At 46.8% G+C, this 23858-nt stretch overlaps 2 protein-coding genes across 2 annotated transcripts in view; one reads left to right on the top strand and one right to left on the bottom strand.

Moving 5' to 3' along the window:
• Nucleotides 1–23858, top strand: part of KCNQ3 (potassium voltage-gated channel subfamily Q member 3) — a 127320-nt gene that overhangs the window by 102438 nt on the left and 1024 nt on the right. Inside the window, exons 10-14 of the mRNA XM_027132063.1 lie at nucleotides 13397–13599; nucleotides 14503–14605; nucleotides 16951–17082; nucleotides 20054–20146; nucleotides 22189–22273. Of these exons, the coding sequence (XP_026987864.1) occupies nucleotides 13397–13599; nucleotides 14503–14605; nucleotides 16951–17082; nucleotides 20054–20146; nucleotides 22189–22273 (616 nt within the window). The remainder of the gene's footprint in view (nucleotides 1–13396; nucleotides 13600–14502; nucleotides 14606–16950; nucleotides 17083–20053; nucleotides 20147–22188; nucleotides 22274–23858) is intronic.
• EFR3A (EFR3 homolog A) overlaps nucleotides 23696–23858 on the bottom strand; it is a 180270-nt gene continuing 180107 nt past the window's right edge. Inside the window, exon 30 of the transcript XR_003438377.1 lies at nucleotides 23696–23858. This exon is cut by the window's right edge and continues 153 nt beyond it. The gene's annotated coding sequence lies outside the window, so the exon portion shown is untranslated.

Raw genomic sequence — 23858 nt, 5'->3', positions numbered from 1 at the left:
AAGCCACCTGCATTTATAAATAGAAATAATTATATGTGTAAATATACATTACGTATATAATATAGATTTAAAGTATTATTGTTGACAAAGTACTTGTAAAGCCTCCCAGTCAATCTCCTGGACACCAACTCAGCTGTTGTGCTTCTAGAGCTGACAGATTGGGCAGAGGAGGTGGTGGGACCCTGGACCATCTGTATGGGAACCCCTTAATCCTGCCTGGAAGGATCAGACAGCACCAGTTAACTCACAGACAAAGACACAGTTTGGACTTTGTCCCTCCTTTATGCAGACTTTCAAATGGAAGGAGCATTTCGTGGTCGGAACCAGTCCGGACTCCAGGGGGCATTTGGGGAGATTGTAAAGGAGGGCTGACCACTGACAGTGACAGTGTCAGGAGACATTTGCTAGAGGACCTGGAGCAGCTCATGTCTCACAGAGGCAGAGCGGGAAGACGCCTCAGAGATCCTCCTCTGGATGCTTTTACAGAAATGAGTCCCCCCCAAGAGGCCAGGCTCACCCCAAGTTACAGAAATCATGAGCTCGAGGGCTTACGTGATCTCAGGACTCCCCATGGAGTTCTCTTTCCCCCTCATCTCATGACTGATGGGGTTTTAAATCATGCAGGTGTTGACACTGCAAGTGAATTACTGCATTGACCTTTATATCCTTTTCTATGGAGACCCGAACAGAATTTAGCCAAACTGGAATCTATGAGCAAAATACCGCTGTGCACTGGACTAGGCAGTTTGGTTTAACTTGGGCGTAGATAGATGCATTTTGCAGCTTTGCCGGGCGTGCTTCTCCAGTTATTGAAAATGGGCTCTGAAATCTGCTCATCAGCTTACTCATGCCTCTGTCAAGAGCTCTCCACTCTGCCAGGGGCACATACAGAGGAAAAGGACATTCCATGATTTCTTGGGGTTAGAGTCGCGGGGTGTTTTCTGGCTCCTCCTCTTCAGGAAGAGCTAGGTCAGTTCCATAAGCCACTCAGCCTCCCTCATCCAGGCTCGGGTGCAGCACTTTTGACTTGAACAACGAATAGGTTTGGCTGATAGATTGGCAGGTGAGATGGCAGGCATGATTGTAGCCGTGAAGCTTGGAGGCGGTGCCAGAGATCTGGAGGAAGGATGGGTGAATTGTCGACAGAGGAATCAATTCTTTGACCGAAGAAGGCAGGGAGCAAGGAGACCAGAGGATGGTCAGCAATGTACGTGTGCGTTCGATGAATACTCACTGGTATACCATTAGCTTCTTCAACAGGCTGCCAGCTGACTGGTGTTTCTGTCTTACTTTATTATTATTTCTAAATAGGCAGAATCAGATTTGGAGTTCATCTTTTTGACACCTTCTAACACAGGTGGCCCACACATCTGTTTGTCAGCCCAAGGAAAGAGTTATATCCTCTTTAACTTAACAGCTCCTGGTTCTCTGTTGGGATAAGGAAAGGAACATTTTGGGCTTCCCTGGTGGCGCAGTGGTTGAGAATCTGCCTGCCGATGCAGGGGACACAGGTTCGTGTCCCAGTCCGGGAAGATCCCACATGCCGCAGAGCGGCTGGGCCCGTGAGCCATGGCCGCTGAGCCTGCGCGTCCAGAGCCTGTGCTCCGCAACGGGAGAGGCCACAACAGTGAGAGGCCCGCGTACTGCAAAAAAAAAAAAAAAAAAAAAAAAAAATGCACATTTTAGCTTGTTGGAAAGAGCTCATACCTGTAGTTTCTTTTAAAGCTAGTGCGTGTTCCCACCACCCCCCTGCAAAGGGTCAAGAGAGCTGAGCTTCTTTGGTCCCAAGGATGGGACTGTCTTGACTGATTTGATTTTATGCAGGCTTGTTTGAGGAACAGAAGCCCCCTGACTTCCTACAATGGCTGGGAGGTTGGCTTTGATCACCGTATGCTTCCTTCTCGGGACCTATAACTCTGAGAAGGAAGAGAGCCAGCTTCCGTTGTGGGCTTGGTAGGGGCTGAGCAGTTTCCATAGATCGTCTTAATTAATTCTTGTAAAGATGGAGACAGTTGACAACCACCGCCTCACCCCTTCTCACCTAGTTTAGATGCCCCACTCATGGTGCCCTTAAGTAGGACTCAGCACTTCCCCTAAGGAAGCGTTTACTTTATTTTTTTTAATAAATTTATTTATTCATTTATTTTTGGCTGCATTGGGTCTTCGTTGCTACGTGCGGGCTTTTCTCTAGTTGTGGCACACGGGGGCTACTCTTCGTTGCGGTGCGCGGGCTTCTCATTGCGGTGGCTTCTCTTGTTGTGGAGCATGGGCCCTAGAGCACGTGGACTTCAGTAGTTGTGGCTCGTGGGCTCAGTAGTTGTGGCTCGCGGGCTCTAGAGCGCAGGCTCAGTAGTTGTGGCGCACGGGCTTAGTTGCTCTGCAGCATGCGGGATCTTCCCCGACCAGGGCTTGAACCGTGTCCCCTGCCTTGGCGGGTGGGTTCTTAACCACTGCACCACCAGGGACGTCCCGCATTTACTTCATATACAGTCAAAACTTTTAAAATTCCCTCTTCCTCTCTACGAGTTTGATAGGGCTAACACTGTGCCTGAAATGTAGGATGTACTCCATAAATTTGCTGAATGTATAAATAAATGATTTAGTGAAAGAGACATTGTACAATCGTATTCCTTAGGAGGAAATTGAGCTCAAGCGTGTATGTAACTTAGACCTAAGCCAAGGACAGAAATAGCCAAGATGAGGACTTCAGATATAGGTCTGTCTGACTGCATCAGGCCATACAGGCTGAGTCCCACCACAGCACAGGTGGTCGTCATGCCGTCCTCGTCCTCCAGGAGAAGAGTGAGGTCAGTTCATCTCGCAGACTCTCGATCCTGGCACGTGTTCTCTCTCGGCCAGGAACTCTTCTCTTTGTTCCGCTGGCTCCTTCACTTCATCTGAGACTCTGCCAAACGTCACCTCCTGTAACAGACCCTCCTTGCCTCTCCGGCTGAGACAGACTCCAGAGTCAGACTATCAGACTTCAAAACCTGGCCGCTCTGCTTATGAGCTGTGTGATCTTGAGCAACTTCTGCAACCTCTCTGTGTCCTCATGTCCTCATACGTGGAAGGGGATAATAATAGTGCTAACCTCATAGGCTGCTTGGAATGATGCCTGTGGTCCGGCAGAAGTAAACGCTCACTAGAGATTAGTTCTGCTCATTTGGTGTGTTACTCATCCACGAGATTTGGAAACATGGGAAAAATAATCCTTTTAGGAAACCAACACAGAAAAATATATAGGTTCTCACTCTTCCATCAGTGTGTGAGTCTGCGTGTCCTCGGAGCACCAGCTACAAGTGTTCTGGAATCGTGCTCATAGATCTCCAGACATGCTGGATCAGAGGAAACAAATAGATCCTTGAGCTCAGCAGAGCTAACTTTGCAAACCTGTCCAGATGAGGGTGAACCAGATCAATATATCAGGGTTATTTTAAAATCACAGTGTTCTTCCTACAGCCCAGGAGTCAGTCCTCTCATGACCCTACCTCCTGGTCCCTGCTTTATCCACCGTTTTCCTTCCTCAGCCCAGACAGTCCGTTAGGAAGCACCAGCCCCCTAGCCCTCGGCTGCCTCATCACAGAAGTTGGACCAAGGGATTCCTGAGCCACTTCCTGTGTGTTGTGAGTTTGTGGCCACAGTAGCAGAATTGGTCCCGCATCGTTTTGCCACATTAGATAATGTGAGTTACAGGCCACTTGGAGGATTTTTTTTTTTTTTTTTTGTGGTATGCGGGCCTCTCACTGCTGTGGCCTCTCCCGTTGCGGAGCACAGGCTCCGGACGCGCAGGCTCAGCGGCCATGGCTCACGGGCCCAGCCGCTCCGCGGCATGTGGGATCTTCCCAGAATGGGGCACGAACCCATGTCCCCTGCATCGGCAGGCGGACTCTCAACCACTGCGCCATCAGGGAAGCCTCTTGGAAGACTTTTTGACAGTATGATTTGGGCACATTGCCAAACCTTTGTGCCTCAGTTTTCTCATCTATATAATGGTTATAGTAAGAATACCTACCTCCTAGGGCTATTGTAAGGATTAAGTGTGAATAGAGCCTTAACCTGGCAAATACTACATAAGGTTTGCTTTTATTATTATTACTGTCATTATCCTGATTGACACCCACATTTCTGGGTTTTCTGTGCCGAGGATCTCTTCCACGTGCTGTAAGGCCAGCTTAGGAGTCAGATCAGCATAGGTTTGAATCTTAGCTTGGCAATGGTTTTCCCCTCCTTCCTTCCTTCCTTCCTTCTGTCCTTCCTTCCTTCCTTCCATAACCCAAACATTAAGAGCCCTGCTTTGCCTCAGGCCCTAGAGATTCCCAGGGAATTGGGACTCACAGTGTAATGGGGAAGGCACTCACAGTCTGATGGGGGAGGTGGATATGTCAACCAAAAAAGAACAATGTAGTGTGGAGGGTGCTGGTATGGGGAGATTACAGACACAGGAGTACAGAGAAGGCGAGCAGAGGAAGGGAAATCTAAGTTCTACCTGGAACAACACATCAGGAGAGGATCCCTGAGGTGCTTTCCTTTGACTTGACTGTTAAGGGCTGAGTGGCTTTACATGGGGCTGAGGGAGGGATTAGGGCTCTAATTTTGTTCCTTCCCTCCTTCATTCTTTCATCCTTCAAACTAACAAGCATTGAGTCCCTAGGCCTGTAATCTTTCCATGGGGCATCTATTTCTGTATGAGAAATCCCTAGAAACGCCAACTCATTAGGTCAGTAAAGAAGAGCGTGCAGAGAAAAATGTGCAAAATGCCTAAATAAATGAGTCTGCATTTCTCTATAGAGGAATTTATATCGTAGCTACAAACAAAGGATGTGAGTTCTCCTAGCTCTACCGTGAAGTACCAGGATGCTGACGACCACTCCATTTTCATTGTCATCTAATTCCCAATTAAGATCTCTCGTTTTAATGAAAAACAAACATAGGCGAGATAGCGACTTTCATTCATAGTTTTTTCTCAGAGAGAAAAGCAGGGCACCAAAGCCTCAAAGGTTTGGCACGTGGATGGTGACAGATTTTTATTCTCTCTGTGCTTTCTCTGCCTTTTTCAGGGTAGACCATGGTGCTGAAGGAGCCTCTAAAAGGGGACTGCTGGTCTTGTGTAGGCTCTGCCTTTCCCATGTGTAAAGAGGGAAGGAAGAAAGAGTGAAAAAGAGAAGAGACAAAATCAGGGCTTTAACTCCTGTAGGTGGGATTGGCCGCTCTGTGCCGGTTACCCAGTTTGTGCTCATTGAGCTGAACAAACAGAACAAGACAGATTGACCATTTCTTCAAAAGACTCTTCTGTCGGCTGCAGTGACACTGTACTCTTGGCTGCAGTGACATTGTACTCTTGGTTTATCCATCATCCAACTATCCATCATCCATCCATCATCCGTCCATCTGTCCATCCACCCATCCATCATCCATCCATCATCCGTCCATCTGTCCATCCACCCATCCATCATTCATAATACATCATCCATCCATCCACCCATCCATCATCCATCATCTGTCCATCATCGTCCATCTGTTCATCCGTCCATCCACCTATCCAATGAATATTTATTAAGACCCTCCTGTGTACCAGAAGCCCTTTTAGGGAATATAGCTATGAATAAGAAAGATAAGGTCCCCAACTATTTATTTGACAGGCTGCCTCTCAGTCTTCCTAAAAGTAACTTGTCCCAAGCTCAAATTTTGGTTTTTTGTTTTTTAAAAAAAACATATTTATAGCTTATCCAGGACACACATGTCCAACAAAGATGGCATAAGGAGGCAGCGAATATAGTCAGGTTGGTCCCAAGCAAAGTTGTTTACTGAGCACTGTTTGCCTCTGATATTTTTTAACCTTATCTATTGGGTTGTCTCCCTTCCAACTTCTCTCTGATATCACAGCTTCACTGACACCTCCTCCCGACGATCTCATCTTATTCTGTATCCTGGAGGGGAAGGGCAAGAATTGTATTTAAAAGTACCACTCCTAAGGTTCTCTTTGTATTTTGTTCATATGAACACTTTTATGAGTTTTTAATGTGCAAACGTGGGCCCAAGAGCTGAGTGTGAGAGTAGAGACAAAAGAGACTTTAATTGAATTGGAAGTGAGAAGAATCTAGATTGGAACAGAGGAGGACTCAACCCTGGAGGGAGTATATAAGGAGGAGAAATGGGAAGGGAGAGGAGGATATACCGCAGGAAGGTATAACCACTGAGAAATTTTCCCAATGGAGAGAGTCTAAATGATTTTTTAATTTTAATTTTTTTAATTTTAAGTTTCTTAAAACAAATTTACATGGTTCATTAGTCAAAATAATATAGAGGCAAACAGTAAAACATCTTAGTACAACTTCCATCCCTGTCTACCCCATTCCACCCTCCTACCCCCCATAAATAATCTTTTTCAGTTTTTAGGTATCTTTCCAGTGTTTCTTTAACACATACAAACCAAAATTTATTTATATTTTTATACTCCAAATTCCAAAAGTGTTTTAAGAGTGATGTCTAATATTCAACCTAAGTTGTTTGAGTTGTGAGGCAAATCCTCACCATTTACTAAGATCCGCTTCACACCACAGTCTTGTATCAAGTGTGTATGTGTGTGAAGACAAGGGACTGCCAAACTCAACTTCTGATTTCTTCTCCAAACCTGTTTTGCTCCTTTTGCTCAACTGAAAACAAAATGGCATCACTGTAAAAAAAAAATCGTGTCCCCACCCACCCATTTGTGTAGCCAGAAACCCAGGAGTGGTGCCTTACCTGCCTCTTGCCCTCGTGGCCACACAGAATCTGTCAAGGAAGACTGTTGTGGTTCTTCTCCAGAATAAATGTCCAAGTGCTGGTCTCCTCCTTCCCACTGCAGTCACCCAAGTCCAAGCCACCAGCCTAGGAAACTTCAGTGGCATCTTCTTTGGTCTTTCATTGTTTCCTTGCTTTCCTCCAATCCATTCTCCATGGAGCAGCCACGGTGTTTCCTTTTTTGTTGCTTTTTTTTTTTTTTTTTTTGCGGTACGCGGGCCTCTCACTGCTGCGGCCTCTCCCATTGCGGAGCACAGGCTCCGGACGCGCAGGCTCAGCGGCCATGGCTCACGGGCCCAGCCGCTCCGCAGCATGTGGGATCTTCCCGGATCGGGGCACGAACCCGTGTCCCCTGCATCGGCAGGCGGACTCCCAACCACTGCGCCACCAGGGAAGCCCGGTGTTCCCTTTTTTAAAAAAAATTTTTTATTGTGGTAACATACACATAAAATTTACTGTCTTAACCATTTTTAAATGTACATTTCAGTACCGTTAAATATATTCATATTGTTGTGCAACCAATCTCCTGAACTTCTTTGTCTTATAAAACTGAAACTCTGCGCCCATTAGACAGCAGCTCCCCGTTTCCTCCTCCCTCCAGCCCCTGCAAACCACCATTCAGCTTCCTGCTTCTGCAGGTTTGACTGCTTTAGACTCCTCATGTGAGTGTAATCATACAGCGTTTGTCTTTTGGCGACTGGCTTACTTCACTGAGCATAATATCCTCAAGGTTCATCCATGTTGTAGCACGTGTCAGAATTTCCTTCCTTTTTAAGGCTCCGTCGTATGTTTATACTGCGTTTTGTTTATTCATTCATTCTTCCATCCACGGACATTTGGGTGGTTTCCGTCTTTTGGCTATTGTGAACAGTGCTGCTATGAACATGTGAATTCTTTTTAAAAGCAAAGTTGATATCCTCTTTCCTTCTTAGAACTCTTTGGGTGTCTCCAGGTAGACCTAGAATAAAATAGAAATTCCTATTTTCCTCTTCCTATTTTTGAATTCTATTTCTAAAAATCCCTGACCGACCTGGCCTCTGATCCCATCTTGCCCTTTGTCCCCCATTCACGTATCTTTGGTCACGTGCGCTCCCTTCAGTGGCATAAACCAGCCCTCACACCCTTTGCACCCACGTGCGAGTCTTCTGCCTGGAGAGGTCTCACTCCTTTGCTTTGAAGTCTTGCTTCTTCTTACTCTTCCAGTCTCAGCTTCCATGTCTGGAGCCACCATTATCTTGAACCTGAACCACTGAAACTGGTTCTCTGATTGTTCTTCCCATCCACCCGAGGCCTTCCCTGACCACCCTACCTAAGGTGACCGCATGATATTCTCTGTTACTGCGCTCTCTTTGTTTCCTGGTGTTGACTGAAAAAAATGCACAACCTAGAAGCTGAGAATTACTTTTTATTCGGCAGACTTTCTGAGGACTTAAGCCCTGGATGCAGCCTCTCAGATCGCTCTGAGGGACCGTTCCAAAGAGCATCCAGGATATATAGGAGTCTCTGCCACAAAGACCGGGTGGTCAGAACATCGAAAGTTTACTGTTTATTAAAGAAAACCTGGCATCTCAGGTTAAGGAGTTTAGCGCTTTTCTATGTATGGGAAGATGCAAAAGCCTGGGCTCACTGAAATCATTGCACTGACAGGCACCTCAGCTCTCCAGGGCCAGTATCTGGTACTTCTCATCCTGAAGCCCCTCAGAGTGCACCCTGGGGGGCATCGTGTTTCTCTCCTGAGCTCCCTCAGGGCTCACCTTTGGGGCAGCTGTAATGTGATGGCTTGATGGCTGCAACGTCCTTTGTTTACTGATCTGACAGGCAACATTCTCTTCATTGACACTGGTCAGATTTCCAACAATACATATATCTGTTTGCCTAGTGTGTGATTTCTTGACCTTATTGTAAGCTCACTGGAGGCTGTAAACCACGTCTGTTTTAGTCACAACTATTACCTTAGCAAGTTACTAAGAGCCTAGCATTTTCAAGATGTAGAACACATTTTTGTGGAATAAATACATAACATTAGCTCTATTTTACAGGTGAAAAAAAAAAAACGGAATCAGAAAGAGTTAACGCCTTACCCAAGTTAAAAAATACTACCTGCAGGGCAGCGATCTGAACCCAGTTCTCTTCTCCCAAAGGCAACACTCTTTCCACTCTACAGCACATCCTCCCTCAGCTGAAGTTGGGTTCATTTTCTTAATCAGAAGGTCAAATATTATTATTCCTTCCTTCTTTCACCCAACATCGTAACAGTGTTTTCAGTGCTTACTATGTGCCAGGCACTGTGTTAGATGCTGGCTCGTTAGACAAAGTACAGTTTCTGAACAGACAGCTTACGCTTTTGGTTTCTTATGCTCAGCTCCGTTGACTTTTTGGGTGGGATAAGTTTTTGCTGTGGGGCCACCCTGTGTGCATTGTAGGAAGTTTAGCAGCATCCCTGGCCTTGACCCACTAGAAGCCAGTAGCACTCTCCAAGTGATGTCAATCAAGTGCGATTCCAGACATGCCATTGGGGCCAAAATGAGAGAGAGAGTCCCTCGAAAGTCAGAGATTTCATTATGGTGGCCAAGCGCCATGGTTGAGAAAAGTCTTTAAGAAAGCACAGTGAGGGCTTCCCGGTGGCGCAGTGGTTGAGAGTCCGCCTGCCATGCAGGGGCACGACGGGTTCGTGCCCCGGTCCGGGAAGATCCCACATGCCGCGGAGCGGCTGGGCCCGTGAGCCATGGCCGCTGAGCCTGCGCGTCCGGAGCCTGTGCTCCGCAACGGGAGAGGCCACAACAGTGAGAGACCCGCGTACCTCAAAAAAAAAAAAAAAAGAAAGCACAGTGAATGGATATCTAACTGGACCAAGAGTGGAAGTGTGCCTCGGGACTGATATTTGGACAAAGTTTCAGACAAAAAGTCGGTCTTTTGGATAAAAGAAGGGATAAAGGTTTTCCTAGATACAGGTCACCATTTGTGCCAAGGCTGGGAAGTGTGAAATCAGGGAACTGCGTGGAGCTTAACACAACTTAGAGTTCCCTGGGGCAGGAGCCCAGGGCAGGGGCTGAACAACTTTGCCAGGAAAGAATAGCCTTGACTTTACTTTTGCCATCCTTAGTCTCTATTTCCAGTTTTCCCAATTCGTGTTTGGAAGTCATTTGTCTGCACTTAACAAATCAGGGACCCCGGCTTTCCAAGGGGATCTGATGTCAGCTTCAAGGAGAGCTTTTCTTGCGAGACCCAGCATAGCCTCCAGACACACAGCCTGAATCATGCACTAGAAATCCATAAGGAGAAGGGCAGAGATGGGTTTTGAGTTTCAAGGATGAACTTTGCCTTGCGTTTGATTACCCTTTGGGGTCTTGGATTTCAGGCAACACAATTAAGACGTAAGCTGATCACCCACTTTGCTGGAGAAAGAATTCCGTTAAGCCTCTTAGGCCCAATGGCCGTAATTCAGAGCCAAGGTTCCTGACTCGTGCCCGACACATCTGGATTCCTAATGCTGTCAGAATCCCTCTCTCATAAAACGATCTCTGTGACCAGTGGGGTATTAAGTGAACATAGCCAAAGCAATTCAGACTGTTAGAAGTTGCAGTGAAACATTTAAATGCCAAACAAGCGAATCCTAAATCCCAACGGAGATAGAACCAAGAGAGTTCTCTCATTATCTGATAGTCAGCAGTTATCCTGAGATTTCAAATCAGGACAAAGTGGCCGCCATTACTTTTTTTACTTTTGTCTTGCTTAGTTTAAAATTAAGCTTCTCATACACTTATCTCCTGCCCAGGTCAAGTTCTGTGACAGTGGTGAGTGTTTGAGACTAGCATTGAGAAGAAGTACTGTAAAATAATACATAAATCCTGAGAACTCATCTCAGTGCATTAAAAAAAAAAAAAAAAAAACACTTTTTTGTGGCTCAGGAAATTTTATCCATCCTTTTCACACTCGTTAGCTTTCTACTGCTTCTGTAGGAAGAGGATTATTTACCGAGATAATGGTGACAGCCAGCATTTATTGAAAGCTTCTCACATCCGCATCCCAGACAGTCAGCTAAGCACTTTACACGTATTCCCTCGCTTAACCCTTCCACAGCCACATGTAACATGGGCTGGCCCTCATCATTGTGCCCGTGAAGGAGCTGAGGACCAGACGGCATGAGTTCTGTGTCCTAGGTTACATGTTTTTTAGGACGTGTCCCCTCAGGCCAGTTTTGCCCCAGAGTCCTGACCATCAGGCTGTGCTGAGCAAGGCTGTGGGGTGGGTTCAGAGAGAACCAGGCAGGACTTTCTTTGCCAGGACTACACAGTCGAGTGGGGCGGGCGGGTGTGGGAGTGTACAGCCTCTACCCTGTGTACCAGACACAGAGACGGAGAAAAACACAGCCTGTCTTTGGAACAGATGGGGAGAACTCAGTTTCCAAGAGGGGACCCTTGGGCAGTTTTAAAGGGAAGATGGGAATCAGGTCAACTGAGAAGGCAAGGAAGGCATGGCTGAGTGCACCAAGGCATGCAGGAGGGGACGTGGGGATGGGCAAGGGGCTTGGTACTGATGGAATGATGGATCCGCTTGGCGGTATAGCAAGACAGGTAGGCAGGGGCCAGGAAGCAGAGGGCCTGAGAAGTGACTGACCTCAAGTCCCCTTTTCCCTTAGCTCATGGCTAGGAAAGCCTTCTCTGCGTGTTCAGTTGACATCCTGCCTTGTTTAGTATTTTGAGCCCCTGGACCCTGATTTATTCTCATTAGTCATTTACCTAGTACTGGTCAGGAAACCACTCTGAAAACTTTGACCAGCTCAGGAAAGATGGCGTCATCTGAGTACTGGCATTTCTCTGAATCTACTCTGGGCATGTACATGTATTCATGTAACAATGCCGGGCGAGAGAGAACAGTCCAGAAGGAGTCAGGTGTAACAATTACTCATCCACTTGTTCGTTCATTCATTAATCAAATACTTCTTAGTGGCTTCTCTATGCCAGGCTGAAGACAAGAAGCATTACAGACATCATCATATGTCATGCTCCCCAAATCTCTCCTAAGCAAAGTGTTGTTAGGCCCACTTAACCGATGAGGACCCGGTGCTCAGAGAGCGTAAGGCACCTGCTCGGCACGAGATGCTCCCACCTCTGCAGCTCCACCGCCAGGACCTCCTCACCACCCCAAGCCACAGAGATGGCAGCAGCTTCTGGCTCTTATAACCAGACGCAGACTGTAGAAACACTCAGTTATCTCAGGCTGACGCGAAGCTGACTTGACCACCCATAGTCATATTCATTTGTTCACTCATTTCTCCCACAAGTACATGCACACCTGCTGGGTACCAAGCCCCGTGTGGGTGATGGAGAGAACGCAGCTGAGCTGAGTGTATTGATGTGTGAAACAAGCACTATGGGTCTCTCTGGTCTGTACCACACAAAAGGACTTCCCTCCTGTGCCCACTCAGGTGAGGGGCAGAGGCTAAGAAACAGAGGGAGAAACTACCATTTATAGAGCACCGACTGTATCCCAGGCTCCATGCCAAATCCTTGACAGGCATGATCCCACTGCAACCGAGTGAAGTGGGACGTGCTTATCCCTATTTTAAAGGTGAGGTATCTGAGTCTGGTTAAGGTCACAGGTTTGCCCGAGGACACCTAGATGGTTTCTGTACCAGAGCAACTTTCTGTTGGACTCATTAACTGTTTTTTGTGCCAAGAAGACTTTTGGCAGTACAATGAAGTCCAGGGACCCTTTCTTAGAATAACAACTTTGAATCCATAAATAAAAGGCAGACAGTTACAAAAGAAACTGATAATGTTGAAATGTAATTACCAAAATATTTAAACTTTTGAGATGCAGTCGTATACGTGCTTCTTTGTGTTGAATCTAATGGCATGATGTAGTGGCAGGTTGAATACTACCATAATTTCAAAGCAGTGACGAGCATGGCAATACCTGGAGATAACAGGATATAAAATGACCTGTGATTTCTGTTGTGGAAAGTCACAGGACATGGCTGGGGCATTGAGGATATTACTGGGGTTTATTCATGCATTCATAATTGAAAGACATGCTAATTTTCAGTTTGAGATTAGTGAATTAAAATCCAATTAGTAAATTAAAAATGCAGTGTTTTTCCCATTCAAGCTCATGGACCTCCCCCAAAGTTCTGTCCATGGCGGGGTGTCTGTGGACAGCAGGTTAGGGTACTTGCTTTATGTCATTCAGTTCTGTTCAAGGAACACTTGATAAAGCTTTGCCTCTGTGAGTCACTATCTGGGCACCACGGAGTGGTACAAGGGAAGTTATTGATGCAGAGGAGATGGGAGTGGAGGAGGAATGAAGCTTCTTTGCTGCCTGCTGCTACAGGCTGGCATTTTATATCCTGGATCTCATTTACGCTGCACTTAAGCATATGAAGAAACTGAAACTCAGGGAAACGCGCCTGAGGTGTAATAGCTAGTCGGTTGCAGAGAGCTAGGATCTGAACCAAGCCCTGTCCCATTCCAAGCCGCTCAATCAGATTGAGCACTGGAGGCGCGAGTCCCACTCCCGCGTGGAAGAGGATGTGTGCGTCTTGATGGAGAGGGACGGGAAATTACGAAAGCCTGCACTCAAGGAGGAAAATTGTTCACTTTTGCTTATTTTGTAGCCAAAAGCTGGGTCTCTTGGATCGGGTTCGCCTTTCTAATCCTCGTGGTAGCAATACTAAAGGAAAGCTATTTACCCCTCTGAATGTAGATGCCATAGAAGAAAGTCCTTCTAAAGAACCAAAGCCTGTTGGCTCAAACAATAAAGAGCGTTTCCGCACCGCCTTCCGCATGAAAGCATACGCTTTCTGGCAGAGCTCTGAAGGTAACGCCCTTCCTCTTCCTCACCCTGTCTCCTCCCCGTCACCTCCTCCCACCCTCTTCCTTCCTCCCCTCCCTCCCTCCCTCCCTTCCCTGTGGAAGAACCCTGCAGTCTACAAAGTAGCCCTTTCCTGCTGCCCTGCATCAGCGTCTCACTTGTCTTATCCTCAGCCCCTGGGCTGTGATAGGTCCCTGCACTCACTCCAAGAGCAGAGGGCCCACGTTAGCTGTTCTCCTGGGCCAGGGTCACCACATGTGTCTGCACATCCCCTCCAGGGAGCCTTGGGACATACCGCCATGGATCCTAAGGGGGGCCCTGATGAGTGCATTGCCATGGAGGTCACCTTGACGGATGGAGGGGGGCCAGGTGCAGAGTGATCTGGACACCTGGGGAACTCAGCACCCCCAGGGGTGGGAAGAGGTGTTGGAGAAGTGCCCCATGGGGGCTGCAGGAGCAACACATCTGTGTGCCCCTTTCACTTACGAAAAGGGAGGACGAGTAGGGCTCAGAAAGTGACCACCCCCCAAGTCAAGATCACAAGGATAATGACTGACAGAGCAAGAATCCAAACCCGGGTCTGTCTGATAAACACCCACGTGTGTCCCTTTGCTGCCTCCAAAGGGCCACTCCGGAACCCTGGAATTCACATCACCTCCACCCTAGCCTTCTCCCCCAGCAACAGTCCTGACCTACAGGCACCTCTGACTCAGACATCTGGATAACGGAAGGGAGATGAGGAGAGGGTCGGAACGACGGAATGACGTCACAACTGGAGGACGCATCGGGGTTTCTGAAATGGGAATGGAGATGCAGGAGGCTGAGTTTGGATGGCTCTGACCGAACCAGGTCCCCGAGCCTTTCCGAGTACTGTGGCCTGCCCTTGATATGTGTCTCCTTCCCTCCCAGATGCCGGGACGGCCGACCCCACAGCGGAGGACAGGGGCTACGGGAATGACTTCCTCATCGAAGACATGATCCCCACCCTGAAGGCCGCCATCCGAGCCGTCAGGTAACGCCCCTTCCTCCCTGCCTGTGGGCCTCCCGAGGCCCCAGCTCAGCTCCACAGGGTGCGGTTTTGTAAAGTGCTCTTGGGCTTTGGGAAGGTGGGCAGAAGATCCCTCAAGTAACCCCTGAGTCAAGTCCAGAGACTATGTCAGTTCTAAGGGAGCGGCTGCATTAGCAGGTCATCCTGGGAGACCCTTGCTCTCCGTTTTATAAAAATGCTTCCACGGGCCCCTGACAGGTTCCTGACTGTCACCCTCTTGTCTGGCTTTGGCCACCATTTATTTTAAAGGATGTTGGGGAGGCAGGGGTGTATTGACATGGAGTTTTCTTTTATAAGGCTTCTCACTCAAAATAGCTTTTCTTCCGTCTGTCTTCATCCATCTAGTTCTTTTTTAATTAGCATTTTCAACAAGATAATCACGGATAGGATTTTTTTGTCTGCTTCAGACAAGACTGTAATTCACCCTGGCTATTTCTGTTTTGTTTTGAATTCCACAAGAAAATAAAAATATGCTACTACTTCAAGGAAACTTTGACCAGGATATGGGCTTATACGCACTCTGCCATAGTGGCAGTGAATTCTGGAAACTAAGTCAGAGTCTCTGAGAACTAGTCGTGATATTTTCAGAAGATTCCCAGTCCAGTAGATCAGGGAGCACAATAGTTTATAATATGTGACCCTCAGCAAAGCCGCTGACCTGGTTCCTCGTGATCCCATCCTGTACAATGTCCCAGAAATGAGGCTGGATAAAAACACAACTACCTGGATTCGTAACTGGTTGAATGGTCTTATTCAAAGAAAACCAATGAATGAACCTGTGTCAAGCTCGAGGGAGGTCTCTGCCGGGATGCTTCATGGTCTGGCTTCTGCCCCATCCTTTTTAGCATTGTCATTGATGCCTTAGTTCAGGGGCTGGCAAACTTCTTCTGTAAAGAGCCAGGTAGTAAATATGTCAGGATTTATGATCCGTAGGTCTCTGCTGTATTCAACTTTGATTCTGTAGTGCAAAATCAACTGTAAACAGTCTATAAATGAACGACTGGGACTGTGTTCCAACATAACTTTACTTTCAAAAACAGGCAGTGGGCCAGATTTGGCCTGCAAGCCATAGTTCCTGATACCTACCTTAGATGGAGCTAGGTAAAGGGCAGGCTTAGAAAATGACATAAAATTGGAAAGGATGGCGAGTTGGATATACAGTCAATAGGCAAAAATAGTGTTTAGGGGCTGACGCCATGGGCTATGACAAACAAAATGAGCCTTGAATGCACCATAAAAAAGACCTGTACATGGGGCTTCCCTGGTGGTCCAGTGGTAAAGAATCCTCCTTACAGTGCAGGGGACTCAGGTTCAATCCCTGGTCAGGGAACTAAGATCCCACATGCTACTGAGCTCGAGCGAGAAGAGAAGAGAAAGAGAAAACCCAAACACCACAACTAGAGAGAAACCCGAATGCCACAACTAGAAGAGAAAACCCGAACGCCACAACTAGAGAGAAACCTGTTGCCTCAGCAAAGATCCTGCGTGCCACAGCTAAGACCCGATGCAGCCAAAAAACAAAAGACCTGTGCAAGTATGAGCTGGGAGGACCTGGGAAGCTGTGTTTCCTACCTGGCCTATGATTAAAGGTTTTAACTGACACTATGTTCAGCAAGAGTTGACCTCGTGATGGGAATTTCAAGGAGCATTAATCACCTAGGATGACTTTATTGGTTCCCAGGAAGATGGAGGTGAGGGTTCAGCATCTCCAAGTTCTGGGTGCCCCCACTTAATTGAGAACCTGAGAAAACTCGGGGAACAGAAGCTAGCTTTTCTCTTCCGGGAGCTCGTAAGCCAAAAGACTAAGGAGGCTATTGAGGAAGAGATATGTCAGCTGTCCTCAAACAGAAAGCAGAGTGACACAGGATTAGGACCGTCAGCCTTGTCCGCGTACAAACCTGGGTTTGAAGGAAACTCTGACGTTATGAGCTAGATGGCCCTGGGAAGATGCTGGAGCTCTCTCGGCCACAGTTGCATCATCTGTGAATTGATCTATTAGCAAATTGTTAAAAATGCACTTAGCTCAGTGTCTGGCATGTAATGAATGTGAAATAAATGTTAGCTCTTATTGTTACTATGAATTTATTATTCAAACGAGTAAAAGGAGGTAGTCATGAAGGAGAGACACCAGCCAGCCTCATTCAGTGTGTTTCCAAGAGGTAGAACCAGGACCAAGAGTTGAAACTTCTCATCAAGTTGTTTCTCTTTGGATCTTTTATCCTCCCCCGCCCCAGAGTTTGCTCATCTTGTATCATAATTTCCTTTACTCTCCACTCCTGATGTAAAAATGTCTCTACTTTGCCTTGCAGAATTCTACAATTCCGTCTCTATAAAAAAAAATTCAAGGAGACTTTGAGGCCTTATGACGTGAAGGATGTGATTGAGCAGTATTCCGCCGGACATCTTGACATGCTTTCCAGGATAAAGTACCTTCAGACGAGGTAAGACAGCACTCCTGGAAGGATGGTGCTCTCCTGACTGCTAAGGAATTAGACAGAGCCAGGTAGACCTTAGTGCTGAGGGTGAAAGGCATTCAGTAATCCACAGTGCAGGGGAGAAATTTTAGGAACAAACATATTCATCAAACATGGATGTCAAGGCCAACCAACACCAGATCAGACAGGCTGGGAAGAATTTCTATGACATTGACACGGCCAAGATCAACACCCTGATTAGGCCTCAGGGAGAAGAAAGGCATCTGTGCCACTGGCCCCTGACTGTGCTGCTTTGGATGTTGCCAACAAAATTGGGATTACCTAAAATGAGTCCAGTTGACTAATTCTAAATAGAAATTTTCACCCAATTAAAAGTTCATCAAGTGTTATTTATACTAGTGAAAATATGGAAACAGCATTGATTCCCAATTCCCAGTAATTGCCTCCATTTTTGTTAGGCACCTGGTGCTCTACATTTATGTCTCTAATCCCTTATAACCCCCTAAGTATTGCATTATAGCTGCCATTTTACCAGTGATGAAACTGAAGCTCATAGGACGATGGATTTGCCCAAAACTACCCAGCTAGTAGGTGGCAGAGCTGGAAGTCAAACCAGATCCAACTGGTTACAAAACTCCCATTCTCTGTAAGATACCACACTGCCTCAAATCTATAAATAGTGATTAAGAAAATAATGGGGGCTTCCCTGGTGGCACAGTGGTTGAGAGTCCGCCTGCCGATGCAGGGAACACGGGTTCGTGCCCCGGTCCGGGAAGATCCCACATGCCGCGGAGCAGCTGGGCCTGTGAGCCATGGCCACTGAGCCTGCGCGTCCGGAGCCTGTGCTCCGCAACGGGAGAGGCCACAACAGTGAGATGCCCACAAAAAAAAAAAAAAGAAAAAAGAAAATAATGGTACCTGCTCTCATTAAAAAGATATGCAGCCATCAAATGACATGTTAAAAATGTATATAGTGGGCTTCCCTGGTGGCGCAGTGGTTGAGAGTCCGCCTGCCGATGCAGGGGACGCAGGTTCGTGCCCCAGTCCGGGAGGATCCCGCGTGCCGCGGAGCGGCTGGGCCCGTGAGCCATGGCCGCTGAGACTGCGCGTCTGGAGCCTGTTGCTCCGCAACGGGAGAGGCCACAGCAGTGAGAGGCCCGCATACCGCAAAAAAAAAAAAAAAAAATGTATATAGTGAGATAAAAATTTATGTGATTGGTGAATATATATATGCATAATATGATTACTTATAGTACACTTAGATACTTATATGGACATACGTATGATTATATTTATATATAGTCTACCTAGATCTTGTGATGATATTAACTGTGTTATTTATATACTATGATTACAAAAATGTACACACATAACGTTTATTCAGAAATATACACAACACATACACACTCTCCCTTACAGGAGCCTAAAGAAAAGAAATAAGACTTCCCCCAAGGGGTTACCATAGCTCTACTGATGTGATGAGTCCATGTGTGATTTTTTTTCTACTTTTTATATTTATCAAATCTTCAATGAATTGTAAAAATATCCTTTTAAAAAGAAAATCATTTAAAACAACTAAAGGACACTTTGATGTCAAGTCATAGAACTGACATCAGGAAGCCAAAGCCCTGAGGCTCATTCTCAGACCTGTGTGAGATTTCAGATTGACATGAGTCAGGTCCTCTCTGGACATCAGTTTTCTCATCTCAATATTTCACCATTGGGTTGTCCTGCAGAGTTAATAGGACCATCATGTTGAATGAGTTGACCATTAACGATGCTGCTGGGTTGGAAGAATGCTTATTTGTGACCTTCCTTTATCCATAAATGGAATACCAACTGTGACGGCCCAGCACAGTGGCGGGCGCACAATCGGTGCTCAATGCCGCCGAGCAAAAGGATGTGTGAACAAGTTCTGAGCCTAACGTGCTGTTATTTAGGCAATATGTCTCTCTGAGAGATGGAAGGAGGGAACATGATGTCTAGGACATACCGGCCTCCAAAAATATCAGCCCCTCTTACTGTGCATTGAGTGGACCTTTGCACAGTCATCATGTTTGGTATTTATCAGGCACAGGAGTTTCTGAGTCTTAGCGGGAGGTTGACTGCCTAAGTGGGCTAATCACATACCCCCAGCCATGCTGATACTGCAGGAGGCCAGAGAGAAAGGAAGGGTGATTTAGTACATGGTGGGGTCACTGGAGGAGCGGTTGGGTTTGCAGAGAGACAGAGTGAGGCGTGGCTTCTTCCGGGTACGTGGTCTTAGCGGTCCTAGGCCTGTGACAAGCCTTCAAGGCTGCTCCCACACCCTGCCCCTGCCCTAGCCCTGCAACTTGATGAGGGGAGGGGGTGGGGGGGCGTTTGTCTCCTGTTGTGCTCAGGGTGGTGCAGATAGGGAGCTAGTGGCTTGAGCAGAAATGGAAGCAAGGTGTGGGAGCCAGTGGGTGTGGGAGCCAGTGTTGGATCATCCCTCTAATGGTCGGAGAAGCCTGCAAAGCAGCAGAGAAAAGAGAGCACAGCTGAAAACAGATGCTAGGGTTTAGGAGGAAAAACTCCCTAACTAGGTGTTTTGGGTGGAATAAAAGAGCTGGAAGACCAGATAGGCTGTAGCACACATGACATTTCCTGTAAGAAATAACAAGACACAACTGTCACCCTGTCTCAGTGGTTTGGCTGCCTCTCTCCCCTGGGATAGAGAGATGCTCCCGGTACCCCTGGACCGAAAAAAGATAATGATACATTGAGATTATAAATTCTTACTCTCTTTCTGTCCCTCTGTCTCTCTCTCTCTGTCTCTCTCTCTCTCTCTCTCGTCACTTCTTCCTTTCCCTTTCCCCCTTCCTCTCTCTTGTTTCTCTTCTCCTTTATATTCCAAACCCACAGCTGACTACAGAAGGAAGAGAATGAATTGCTTTCTTCTCTTGTCATGTAAAGCTGTTTTTAATTTAATCCCCTCTCTTTGTGTGCTCTCTTTCAGAATAGATATGATTTTCACCCCTGGACCTCCGTCTACTCCAAAACATAAGAAGTCTCAGAAAGCATTCACCTACCCATCCCAGCAATCTCCCAGGTGGGGCCTATGGTCATGGGCTGACAGGCTGTGTGGTGCCAAAGCCCACAGAGCATTCCCCAAACCTCAGCTGGGCTCCTTCACGGTGGGGTGAGGTTGCCATTCCCCTAAACCAGATGAAGAGAAAGAGTCTGAAGCCTATTCCGGCCTGTGGCCATCTGAGAGGTTTCTGTACAAAAGACTTGCAGCCCCTCCACCCAGACCCTGTAGGTGACACTGCTTTTTATGGCTATTGAAAATGAAACTAATGGTTTCCTAGTTATAAGATAAGAGGAGACTTATGAGCTTTATTGGAACCGAAAGAATACGTCATGCTGGCAGAGCCCAAGGCACTCCTGGTCAGCTATCTCGGCTTTTCCTGCATCATCACCCACAGAGCCCAAGAAGGAAATCAGATGTCAGGTCCCTGACAACACTGTAACAGGCAGAGCTGTGTCCTTCAACAGAGCAGCTCCGCTGTCCCTCAAAAAATGTTTGAGAATTGTCCTTTGTTAGGTCCTCACGAACAAGGAGCCGTCCTTTAGAACAGCGGTCCCCAACCTTTTTGGCACCAGGGACCGGTTTCATGGAAGACAGACAACTTTTCCACGGACTGGGGGTTGTGGGGGGGATGGTTTCGGGACGATTCAAACACATTACATTTATTGTGCACTTTATTTCTATTATTATTACATTGTAATATATAATGAAATAATTATACAACTCACTGTAAGACTGACAGGAGACGGCGCTCAGGCGGTAACGCGAGCGACGGGGAGCGGCTGTAACCCACCACTCACCTCCTGCTGTGCGGCCCGGTTCCTAACAGTAGCGGTCCGTGGCCCGGGCGTTGGGGATGCCTGCTTTAGAAAGTCCACTGTGAAAGAAGTGTACACTTCTTTATTCCCCAATGTCTTCAAGGCAGGTAACATGAGTGAAGGGAGGCAGGCATAAGAAATGTTACGCACCTTATCATAGTAAGGCTCCTTATTATCAAAGAAGGGAGAACGTAAGGAGGATAATACACAGCATCTAAGCTTTGGCCTCAGTCCTGGGGATAGAATAGCAAGGGGTGAACGTGCCCCATCCCAAGGAGGTAATCGTTACTTTGTTCTGCTGTTGCTAATTTTACCAATGAAGATCCTCTGTTTCCAGAGAGTCTGATTTCTCAAGAAAAGCTGCATATCCAGATTTCACGTACAACTCCCCATTTCTGAGATGGCTTAAATGTTTAGAACCCTGTGCAAGCCAAGGAGAACACCGGTGGGCCTGGACTCAGCACACAGGCCACCAGTGTTTGACATGTGCTTTAATTCAAGATTGCTCAGCCCAAGACAGGCCAGGGTCTTAGCAGGAGTCAGTAGCCTAGAGAGAAAAACCAACTGCCTAGAAAGTGCCAGACATGAATGGTTTCAAGCAATAGCTAGGTGCCCTGAAAGGTCTCTTCTACGTAGAGCAATATTGAAACTAACTGGAATTTAGGCAGATATGAACTGTGCCTGGCCAAGGAGCAAATGCAGCACACGTCTCCATCCTGTTACCTACGAATAGCATCTTTTGCATCATTTTCCAGATTTCACATCTGTTTCCCAGTCTTAACTAAATGAAACAGATGAAATATTGGAATATTGGTCCCCGCTGTGTAGAATTTCAGAGATGAGACAACCCCTCCCCCACTCCATCCTCAACCAGTCGTCTGAGACGGAAAGGCCAAGGAACATGATTTAAAGGAATCAAACACTCTGGGCACAGTTACTAACCTTGACACAAAGCTTCCTAAGAGCAGCTTAATATTCAGCTTCAGGACTTCCCTGGCGGTCCACTGGCTAAACTTCACACTTCCCTGCAGTAAACACGGTAAGCATGAGATGTCCCTGTTGAAGACAGGAAAATGCTGGCCTTTCCTGATGCCCATTTGCCTCCAGAGTTGCGTGGCCTCTTCCAGACCACGTCAGCCTGAACACAGAAGGATAGTTCCGGGGGCCACAGCCCACCTAGCTGAAAGGACCTTGCAAGGCAAAAGTAGCCGTCACGATCTTACAGCAATATGGGCTCTTTCCTAGGAATGAACCGTATGTGGCCAGACCACCCACATCCGAAGCTGAAGACCAGAGCATGATGGGGAAGTTTGTGAAAGTCGAGAGGCAGGTAGGTCCTTCCTTTCTCTCACCAAAAAACAAGTATGTGAAATTTACTTTCAAATGTCATTTTTTTTCATAGGGAGATAACATACTTGAGAATCTACCATTCATAAAAGGATCTGGAAATGAAATCGCCGATTCAGCACTTTACTGGTTGGGTGGTCACGTGCAAGTGAATAAACTGTTCTGAGTCTTAGTTTCCTCCTATGTAGAACGGGGATTTTAATTCCTCATGAGGTTGCCATGAGGACTAAATCAACTGACACCTGTAAGTTATCTACAGTAGTAGCTGGCACACAGTAAACACTCAGCAAATGGTGGCTCCTGTTACCATGAACTTCGTGGTGTTTAAGGAATGTTGGTGACCTTCTCCACATTTATTCGTAATTCTCCTCCTTCCCTGAAAGTTTGGGTCATTGTGTGGCCGGTGTGAAGGGGCCTGGAGGAGGGCAGGCTGTGGGTGGGGTTCATTCAGGGCAGAAAGAAACCTATTCAGTGACAGCACCCTAGGTAGCCCACCTCTCCTGTCTGCAGTAAAGCAGCTTATATTTCAGGATCGTTTGCCCAACTTTACACTAGATAAATAGCACTGTCAGTTCCCCTTAGGATTCCTATCAATCCTTTTATTTTATTCAGAACCTAAAATTGGATCTGTGCAGAAGAAGCAAGAGAAAATTTGAATGATTATTCTTTTTTGGTATATCAAGAATATCCTTTTCCATTTTAAATTTTTAATTTCTCATCTCAGCTCTTCCACTTACCTGCTCTGTGATGTTTGATGAGTTACTTCATCTCTCTCTGCCTCTATTTCCTCACCTGGAAAATAGAGAGAATAATAGTATCCACCTCATAGGGCTGTTACGAAAATTAAATAAGTTAATATCTTTAAAGTGCATACTAACTGCTAGAGAAGTACTAGTTATTGTTAAGGCTTGGGTACCAACTCAGCCATGACCTAGTTCTACGCTTTGTGTCTTCATCTGTAAGAGAGGATGGCAGACCTGCCTGCAGTGCTTCCTGGTGAGTTATGAACTGTCAGGGAAAGAACATGCCATGCACACGTGAATGCACACTTGTGTCTGTGCACTCAAAGATTTTGGTACGTTCTCAAATTGGTGGGTAGGAACAGATAGATGCAGCTTATCTCAGCGTATCTTCCCCTGGCCTCCAAGACCCCTAGGCAGGGTCTCCAGTTCTGCGAAGCTCAATTCTTGCTAACCACTGCCCTCGTATCTTGGGGGCTCACATCACCAGGCAGGGGAGATGCACACAAACAGTCCAGGCGCTTCTGTACGGGGTGCTTGCAAATCAAGGTCTCCCGCTCCAGACCCAGACGCAGCAGCAAGGCCACCTCCTCCTCGGGTGAAACTTGGCCTCCACCCACCTCTCTGCTTCCGGCTTTCTGGGAAGTCCTTGCCCTGTGTTGTTGTTTTTTAGATTAGCACGAATCCATGCGCAAGGCTCAGAATCAAGAGGCACAAAATAATTAGCTGTTATGATGATTACTTGCAAGAACCCTGTTCCTTTCTGAAAAGTAAACGCTATAGTTTTTCCTCCCGACCAGTAAAACTACCCGCAGGTCCGGAGAAAGC

Source organism: Aethalodelphis obliquidens, unplaced genomic scaffold (genome assembly GCF_003676395.1).
Source record: "Aethalodelphis obliquidens isolate GAN/ISIS:26980383/991018 unplaced genomic scaffold, ASM367639v1 scaffold41, whole genome shotgun sequence".
In the NCBI taxonomy this organism is placed as follows: Eukaryota; Metazoa; Chordata; class Mammalia; order Artiodactyla; family Delphinidae; genus Aethalodelphis; species Aethalodelphis obliquidens.
The sequence above is the reverse complement of the archived record's forward strand: the minus strand, read 5'-3'. Positions and strand labels throughout refer to the sequence as shown.